This window comes from Centroberyx affinis, unplaced genomic scaffold (assembly GCF_046629955.1).
Source record: "Centroberyx affinis isolate AG114_WGS23_722 - 3 ecotype Tasmania unplaced genomic scaffold, CSIRO-AGI_Caff_v1 ptg007582l_1, whole genome shotgun sequence".
Taxonomy (NCBI): Eukaryota; Metazoa; Chordata; class Actinopteri; order Beryciformes; family Berycidae; genus Centroberyx; species Centroberyx affinis.
In genome coordinates this window covers 115,001-125,000 of record NW_027283826.1, presented here as the reverse complement: position 1 = coordinate 125,000, position 10,000 = coordinate 115,001, and the positions used below count along the sequence as shown (strand labels likewise).

General features: G+C 42.9%; 1 protein-coding gene across 1 annotated transcript in view; it reads left to right on the top strand.

The window, feature by feature from the left end:
- Positions 1 to 3,458: 3,458 nt before the first annotated feature.
- Positions 3,459 to 10,000, top strand: part of LOC139639706 (neuronal acetylcholine receptor subunit alpha-10-like) — a 7,298-nt gene continuing 756 nt past the window's right edge. Inside the window, exon 1 of the mRNA XM_071513853.1 lies at positions 3,459 to 3,735. Within this exon, the coding sequence (XP_071369954.1) occupies positions 3,459 to 3,735 (277 nt within the window). The remainder of the gene's footprint in view (positions 3,736 to 10,000) is intronic.

Here is a 10,000-nt window from a genome sequence, read left to right as displayed (position 1 = left end):
CTCCTCTCCTCTCCTCTCCTCTCCTCTCCTCCATGGTGGGACACACAAACACACAAACACACAAACCGCTCTCCAGTTATAGTAGTGGGATATTGAGATGAACTCAAACATAATATATGATAAACCACTGCAACATATTTAGCTAACATTACAGTCAGTCAAACAACAATAGATAGCTGCATCCTTCAGTCTCCGGTAGCAAACTTTACACTCGAGTCATTTCAGTTACAAAGATGGATCATGTGAAAATGTCAGTTAAATTCACTTGAAAACATTGTTTTATCGCTCACATTGGGTTGAAAATAAGACAGAATTTCTACAGAGTTTCTTCTTTCCCAACATTTTCCCAACACAACCTGTCGGCTCTGCTCAGATTAAACTGTCTGTGCCTTTGATGGTTAGCAGGACAGAGCAACAGGAGAGACGAGAGAGAGAGAGAGGGAATGACTTGTCCCTACTGAAACTAGGGATTACAAGTTCAAACTCCTAAATCTGCTAAAGTCAACTGAACCATATTAGATAAGCTCTGCACTGTTTTAGCACTGAGAGCCTTCTGGGAACCTGGATCCAGTGGAGTGGGTTCGCTCTGTATACAGTATGCATCAGTCAGTAGTCAAAAACACAGATAATTACTCTGAAAAACACGGCTATTATGTAAAACAACTGCTTAAAATGAGTCATAACTTTAATAGGAGCCTACAATGTGCTTTACTTCAATGCCAGGAATAATTTTGGCATCATTTTTTCTCATTTTGGAATGAAACAGTTTTGACAGTGAGGGAAACTCAAAGATGTTTTCTGCAACATGTCAGGATGAGTCACATCCCTGTTTCTGTTGGGTCCAGAAACCAGGACAGGACAGGAGTACTAACATGTTTCCTCGCCCCAGGACCCGGGGCAGGATCACACTTACTCATGATCTGTGCTCAAAATCAATCGACATCGGACGGCTGCTTTCTCAAGTGGTTTGTGTCGTGAGCCTTTAGCTGTTTTGTTTCTTAAAATGTTATATTATGATGTATAACTTAAAAAAAATAAAAATATTTTTTTTTGTATTTAACAACTCAGCTCGTGTTCACGCTTTGAAGGAGCAGCAGATGAAAGGCAGCAGCCTCATTATTTCTCGCTCCATCCCTCTCCCTCCTCCTCCCTTGCCTTCCCTCTTTACTTCCTTCCTCCTTCCCTTCCATTATCTCTCTGCCTTCCCACGACTCAAATGTCAATATCAAAAATAGTACCCATACAAATATTTGGGTACTATTTTTGATGACCATCTTAAATTTGATGTGAACACGGAGGCTATTGTGAAGCGGGGGCAACAGGCTTCTCCGTAAGCTAAATTCCTTTTCTGTCAGGCCCGTCGTCCTTTGTCGTTTTTATCAATCTTTTATTGAGAGTCTCCTGAGTTTTTCTTTTATCTGCTGGTTTCACAGCCTCACAGTAAAAGACAGAAACAGTCTGAACAGCATTGTTAAAATCTGTTCTACAAACAAAGAGACCTGAATTCTTTCTGCAACCAACAAATCCTCCGGGGAGCAGCAAGAATTTTGGCTTCTTCTGGACTTGTTCTTGCAAGTGAATTTTCTCTGTTGCCATCAGTCATGTTTCACCTGCTTGTAAAACTAACCGCCATTCAAAATCGTTTATCCCCTCTGCCCTGTTTTTTTTTTTTTTTCATCTGATCTTTTATTGTGTTTACCAAGTTTATTTATTTATTTATCAACATTATTTATAGATTTTATTCCACATTTCAGCTCCTTGGTGTATTGTTTGTTTGTATGTTGTTGGATGTTACTGTGTACAACAAGCTGCTCGTAACTAACTGCCCCTAGTGGGATTAATAAAGTCGTTTTGAATTGAATTTGAATTTGACCTCCTCCCTCCTCCCTCCTCCCTCCTCCCTCCTCCCTCCTCCACAGTGCAGACGACCAGTTCTCCAGCTCCATGGAGACCAACGTTGTGATCAGTAACGACGGCCTGGTGATGTGGGACCAGCCGGCGATCACCAAGAGCTCGTGCTCCGTCGACGTGGCGTTCTTCCCCTTCGACATCCAGGAGTGCCGCCTCACCTTCGGCTCCTGGACGCACAACGGCAACCAGATGGACCTGGTGAACGGTTTGGACAGCGCCGACCTGGCCGACTTCGTCCCCAACGTGGAGTGGGAGGTGACTCTTGAGCTTTTGCCACCAGCGGCAGCATGACAGCGACTATTAATTGTTTCCTGTATTTATTGAGTGGGCGGGCAACTCTCCGAGTGTTTTCAGGTGCAGGAGGAGCAGCTCTGTTAAGGCCAGTTTGTACTTCTTGTTCCAGCACCATAACTCCTGCATCACATTGCTAGCTTCTCTGGGAAGCTAAGCAGGTCTGTCTGTGGTTAGTCCTTGGATGAGAGACCACCTGGTGCTGGAAGTGGTGTTGGAGGACCAGTAGGAGGTGCTCTTCCCTCAGGTCTCATGAATAATATCCCCAATGCCCCAGGGCAGAGACAGGGACTCTGTCCTGTGAGTGAGCACCGTCCTTCGGATGAGACGTTAAACCGAGGTCCTGACTCTGTGGTCGATAAAGATCCCATCGGCACTCATTGCAAGAGTAGGGGTGTAACCCCGCTGCCCTGGCAAAAATCTCAAAAAGAACAGGCCTTCCTTCCATCATGGCCACCTAATCATCCCTCGTTACCTAATTGGCTCTTTCAGTCCTCTACTCTCCACTGAGATAGCTGATGTGTGGTGAGCGTTCTGGTGCAAACTGGCTGCCGTGCTACACACCGGTGGTGGAAGAGTTGAGTCCCCCCCTCCGATATGTGAAGCGCTTTGAGTACTTAGAAAAGCGCTATATAAATGTAATTAATTATTGTTATTATTACTTCTGTGTCAAAGTGTTGCTGGAGCTCCACCGGAGGTCTTTACGGTGCCGCCGTAGCTTACTGCTCCTCGCCAAAAATGTAACAATGTAAAAATATTCAAAAGTCAACAATTTGAACAATTTAATATTCTTTCCTGTGATTTACCTGACACTGGTCCTGGTAACGACTACTTGTTGACTCAGGTCCGCTACAGTCTAAAGTTGGGCCTGGCGATATGGACAAAATTAATATCACAATAATTATTATCTGTCTGTGACCATATGCAAAATCACATGTTAAATAATCAAATTGATGTTCATCACATTGATCTGCATGTTACTATAAAGTATAAGATTTTCAAATAATATTCCCTAATTTGTTTCAGATTTCATTTTGCGAGAGATTTAATTAGTATTTGCTTTTTATCATTTACTCAACAGAATTGCGCATCACGATAACTTGATATCATTATTTCATCACAATATGATTCTATTGAGAGACGATAAGCGATAATACATTTTTAATTAAACATAACCTTTATTTAACCAGGCCAGGAGACTAAAACTCTCTAAATCCCCGCCTAACTCCGACTCTCTCCCTGAGCAGGTTCTGGGCATGCCGGCCAAGAAGAACGTCATCCTGTACGGCTGCTGCTCGGAGCCGTACCCCGACATCACCTACACCCTGCACCTGAAGAGACGCTCCTCCTTCTACATCTTCAACCTCCTCATCCCCTGCATGATGATCTCCTTCCTGGCCCCGCTGGGCTTCTACCTGCCGGCCGACTCGGGGGAGAAGGTGTCGCTGGGCGTCACGGTGCTGCTGGCCCTCACCGTCTTCCAGCTGCTGGTGGCCGAGAGCATGCCGCCGTCCGAGAGCGTCCCGCTGATAGGTGAGAGGACAAATATGTGAAATGAACACTGTTTTTAAAGCGATATTCCACTTAGTGTTAACATGGGGGTTATTTGGCTCTCAATCTCTGAACCCATCGTCTATCGGTCTGACGACGATTAGACTCTGGGGGCGACGGCCGATATTTTGGGGTTTCCGGTGTAGCTGGAGTGTAGTATGGTTATTCGGCTCTTGACCGCCATGAAAAGCAGAATATAATCTCCTCACCAAGATCAGATGCAGCTGGACCAGTTTGTAGCGTTCAGATTTTTACCTCCCATTCATTTGAATGGAAACTGACATTGAACACGTTGGTGAACAGATTCAACAACAGATCCTGTAAGACAATAAAGCAGCAACTGGTTGTCAGACCGATAGACGATGGGTTCTGAGATTGTTCAGCTCTTGACCGCCATGAAAAGCAGAATATAAACTACTCACCAAGATCAGATGTAGCTGGAGACCAATTTTAGTGTAAACCAAGAATAGAAATGCAAAATGCAGACGGACCAGTTGCTGCTTTATTGTCTTACAGGATCTGTTGTTGAATCTGTTCACCAACGTGTTCAATGTCAGTTTCCATTCAAATGAATGGGAGGTAAAAATCTGAACGCTACAAACTGGTCCAGCTGCATCTGATCTTGGTGAGGAGATTATATTCTGCTTTTCATGGCGGTCAAGAGCCGAATAACCCCCATGTTAAAACTAAGTGGAATGTTACTTTAAAAACAGGAGAATAAAATTGTGACAAAGCAGAACAAACAATAAAAAGGCTTCCTTAAAGTATCAGGCTGGTGTTTTTTAATGCATTGCTTACTGTCAACAAATCCTATGAAAATAACAAAATCAGCAATGAATTTGTTTTGCCAACAAGTCTGGTCCATGTATCCTGGTCCCAGTGCAGCCATGTCCCAGCAGCCATAGAATTCCATTGTATTAAAAAAAACGATTAAAAACACATCAAAGAGCCATGTCGTTGCTCTGGCAACATATTTCATCATCACCATGCACCGGGCCGGCCGACTTTTTCCTCAAACAACTTAATAAGCCGGCTGTAAACACTTTGCGATCTCAGGAAAGTAGTTCCGCAGCACAGAAAATAGTCCCCGGCGTAATGAAGAATTTGTTCCCATTTGAATTTGATTTGGTAATAACTACAACAACCTGACTTTTCATGGTAACAGTTAGCGATTTTTAAAATGTAAACTATGTCTTTGTGAGCTGAATTTCAAGGTTTTTATCTTACAATTGGAGCCAATGACTTCTGGGTTGACGGCTAAAAACGGAACGTGGGAAGTCAGAAAGTAACGAGAGTAGAGCAAACGCTTTGTTGATTTTGTTATTTTCATAGGATTTATTGACGGTAAGAAATGCATTAAAAAACACCGGCCTTATCCTGTAAACAAGTGGGTTTGGAGAAGGGATTTAAAAGAGAAGGAAGAGAGGTATATGTTGTTATATATATATATATGTGTGTGTGTGTGTGTGTGTGTGTGTGTGTGTGTGTGTGTGTGTGTAAGAGTAGGGTGTGTATGCATGTATGCAACAGGCGACCCAGCAGGAGTCCGGCCAGTGGAACCTGATGACAGAGTAGAAACTTTCCAGTTTTTTGTCTCCTGGTGTAATAACATTAATGGAGACTGACGAGCCAAGTGTTCCTCTGTTGATTCTCCTGCACCTATAGAGTGTTGTATTCATGAATATTTGATTTGCCTTACTCAGCACATCCTCCCAGGCTGCAGCAGTGTTGTGCACGGCCGCACCGATACCAGACACACTAAACCTTAGAGGGGTAATCTGTGAATTCTGTGTTTCTTTTATTTTGTCTTCTTTAGATCGAAGGTGTGTTTTAGGTTTGCTCGGAAAGTAGTGATCTTTTATTCAGTCTCCATCTTTGTCGCTCAGCCTCACTGTGGTGTTTCTGCACTGCTCTTCCCACAGATCACCTGTCAGTCAAACAGTGTGGGCGGGGCTTAGATTTCCTGTTGCTGCAGTTTGAGTTTCTCTTCTCTCTGTCTGTTCAGCCATGGTGGCTATCGCTGCTCATGCTAACTACCCAGCTCTTCTTCTTCTGTTTATTCCAAACAAAGCGGAAACGTAAAACGCATCACTTCCTGTGCGGCAGGAAAAAGCGACCAGACTCCGGCTGTTCAGAACAGACAGAGGAGAAGATTTATGAACTGGAGATAGGCTGAATCACTGTTGAGTTATAGTATAATACCAATACCTTATTTTAGACTGATCATGGCACAGCTCTAATGTACAGTATAAATAACAGCTATGAAAGCCGTTGCCACAAAAAAGAATTACATAAATGTATTAAACATAATTTTAAATATTTACAATGAAATATAACATTAATTCATTTCACAAGTAGGCTTAATAATGTGAAGATATTTTTCGAAAATGACACCTACTGTGATTCAAAGTGACTGATACGAAAAAAAATACAAAAAAGGATAGTAAAATAATGACAAAATAAGTAACACTTTTACAGACTGAATAATCTTTATTTAAAAAAAAAAAAAAAGCAAAATTTCTCTAAAATATTACATTTAAATATATACATTTTTCTTACCCTCAGGTATTTAATGATAAACTTAATGTATTTAAAAAAAAAAAATATTCTCCAAAATGGATACATCACATTTTGGAACAGAACTTATTTTCATATTGATATCTACAAATTTGCACCTTCCCCTCCTGCTTAGTTTGTAGAGGGGATTTTCTCAAACAGAAATGCTATTTCATTCCATTATTGGCCTGATATTTGATATCAGTATCGGTGCCTCCACACACACACACACACACACACACACACACACAGACACACACTTCCCTTCCCCAGTTTAACTGCCTGCCTCAGATGAGATGCGCTGATCATCCCAGTGGAAGAACAACGCGGCAGTATGAATATTGAATAAACACTGAATTACAGTTTACTGTTGTAAAGGGATAAAAAGTAGCCAGGCAAGCAGTTGTGTATGTGTTGTATCTATGTATGTGTGTGTGTGTGTGTTGTGTGCCTTTGTGTATTTCTATTTGTCTGCAGTGGATAAAGGAACCAATAGATACATTTCATGGAAAGTTGAGGCTTTTTGTCAGTTTGTGAGTTCGTCTGGCTTCATGTGCATCTGACTGTCGGACTGGTCGTAAATATCCTGAATGTGTTTTGTTGGATAACGCTGCTGTAATGAGCAGGAGGCCCGGGGGTCGATGGGGCCTGTCTGGAGTTATTTAATGAACCGCAATCACAGCTCAATAATCAACGGCCTGTCGTCTATTAGAGGAGCAGTTATACTGGTGAGTCTCTTCACTTCTGCCAAGAGTTCGTCCATCTTTGGCACAATCTCTGAACCCATCGTCTATCGGTCTGACGCCGATTAGACTCTGGGGGCGACGGCCAATATTTGGGGGTTTCCGGTATAGCCAGCGGACATCCAGGCCAAGACTTCCTCTTCCGTGCGCCGGTCATTGTTTACAGTCTGATTAGCAACTTGAGACGAGACAATGGAGTCGGAGTCGAGAGACGACGTCTCATATGCAGATATCTGTTTATAGAGATTAGCCCAAATGTCGTCTGGACCTAAAACACCTAAAACAAAAAGTATCGATGTTTGTGTTTTGTGTGGAGAAACGTTCGACTCTCGCATCTCAAGTTGCTAATCGGACTGTAAACAATGACCGGCGCACGGAAGAGGAAGTCTTGGCCCGGATGTCCGCTGGCTACACCGGAAACCCCCAAATATTGGCCGTCGCCCCCAGAGTCTAATCAGCGTCAGACCGATAGACGATGGGTTCCCAGATTGTCTTTGGCAGGACTCTTAAGTTTGTGCGAAATCTTTCTGCACCTTTTACACTGTACATTTTAGGTATTTCACGTTCCTCTGTAGAAAGAGTTGCAATTGTACAAGTGCAAACTTAGAATAAACTTAAACCATACACTGTAAAAACAGATGGAGTAGTGAGTGTGATGTCACCCACTGGGTTCTGAAGGGCCGTTTTGAAGCCTGGAGATTGGGTTTACGGTCGCCGCCATGTTGGCATTTTTTGGAGCCGGAGCAGCCAGAGCGAGCCCGAGGGTGGAACTCGGGTTGCCTGCAGAGCCACAGCTCCGCCTGCTATTGGTCCATAATCAGCAACCTGTCAATCACTAGGACAACAACCCTGAGTTTTATCTGTTATATCTGTTAATGACACAATTATTTTGAAAATCTCCATAAGGACACACATTAGAAGAAGTGAAATTAGCTACTGAGGCCAAAACCTCTTTAAAAAAAAATTAGTGACTTCATATTTTTATCAGAAGTTGGGTTGTGGTCGATTGACTTCATGGAGGTGGGCGGTTTGGAGTCTTTTTGGAGCCTCTAGTGGACGTTAGAGGAACTGCTGCTGCTGCACTTCAGGATTAGCCTGGTAAGACCATCCTGATCACGTGACCTCACATTCTGTTTCGTTCCACGGATCAGTCTGGACTTCTAGCCGCCCACATCGATTTCCTGAAATTACAATGTAACCGAGCCAATCAGGGACTGCGTCGTAGTTGATGACGTGAAATACAGGCCGCCGCTGGCAAAACAGTAATGGCGTCTCCCGAAGCAACAAGCGGTAACGTTAATGTATATTTTTTTGGTGTTACACAAAGTGCCTTTTATTCGACTGTTCTCTTTGCAAAGACGGCAAAAATCGTTCACTTCTGTAGAAGACATGGCTTGTTTAATCCTTGCTAATGTTACCGTGTTTATCCCGTGTGTCCGCTGAACAGCGCACCGTGATGGCGTCACATGTTTTGTTACGCTGATTGGCTGGAGGAGTTTGTCTGTCAAGGCAAGTACTCCCGCCCAGGTGGCTAGAAGTCCAGACTGATCCGTGGAGCGAAACAGAATGTGAGGTCACGTGATCAGGATGGTCTTACCAGGCTACTTCAGGATTGGCTTCAAAATTCACCTGAGGGTTTGGCCGATTGGCTTAAACATGCACTTTGCAGTTTGGTGGCACCAAGTGGCAGTGAGAGGCAACTGTTTGAATTTTGAGGACTACTTTACCCAGAAATCCTGTCTGAGAAATGTTAGGCAAGAAATAGGAGACAAAAGGTAGATTAGTTTTTGTTGGGGATGGTGTGTGTGATGATTTTTGGATTTGAAGCACCTCCTGGATCCAGAAATTAACTCTCTCACTCACTCACTCACTCACTCACTCACAGTTAGCCTATCTGCCCCATAGTGGCCTTTAGGAGGCATGGCAATAATAAGTTCTTCACATCTTACTTTAGGTTCGTTCTAACTTTCTGACAGCAACAAAGTGATTGTGTTGTGCATAAATTTGCGACCTAACAACTGAACATTACGCTGCCTTCAAGGTGTTGTCGGAAATATCAGAATTACGAGCTGAGCGTGCAAGTGAACTTTCATGAACTGGACATAGGTGCATACCGTCCCGACGTCCCGGGATTGATTCTGACCTGGGACCTTTGTTGCATGTCATCCCTCTCTCTCCCAGTCTTTCCTGTTTCTTTCCACTTTCATCTGTCTAATATAAAATGGCAAAAGATAATCTATTAAAAAACAAGAAAATGTCATGGATTATTACTTAAAGGATAAGGCCGGTGTTTTTTAATGCATTGCTTACCGTCAACAAATCCTATGAAAATAACAAAATCAACAATGCGTTTGCTCTACTCCCGTTACTTTCCCATTTCCCACGTACCGTTTTTTAGCCGTCAACCCGGAAGTCATTGGCTCCAATTGTAAGCTAAAAACCTTGAAATCCAGCTCACAAAGACATAGTTTACATTTTAAAAATCGCTAACTGTTACCATGAAAAGTCAGGCTGTTGTAGTTTTTACCAAATCAAATTCAAACGGGAACAAATTCTTCATTACGCCAGGGACTATTTTCTGTGCTACGTCTCAGGAACTACTTTCCTGAGATGGAAAAAGTGTTTCCAGCCGGCTTATTAAGTTGTTTGAGGAAAAAGTGGTCCGGCCCGGTGCATGGTGATGATGAAATATGCTGCAGAGCAGCAGCATGGCTCTGTGACGGGTTTTTAAACGTTTTTTAATACAATGGAGTTCTATGGCTGCTGGGACATGAGGCTGCATTGGGACCAGGATACATGGACCAGACTTGTTAGCAAAACAAATTCATTGCTGATTTTGTTATTTTTATAGGATTTGTTGACGGTAAGAAATGCATTAAAAAACACCGGCCTGATCCTTTAAAGCATGACTGTTGGATGTTTTTTGTGCTCTCGCTGATCTTTACTTT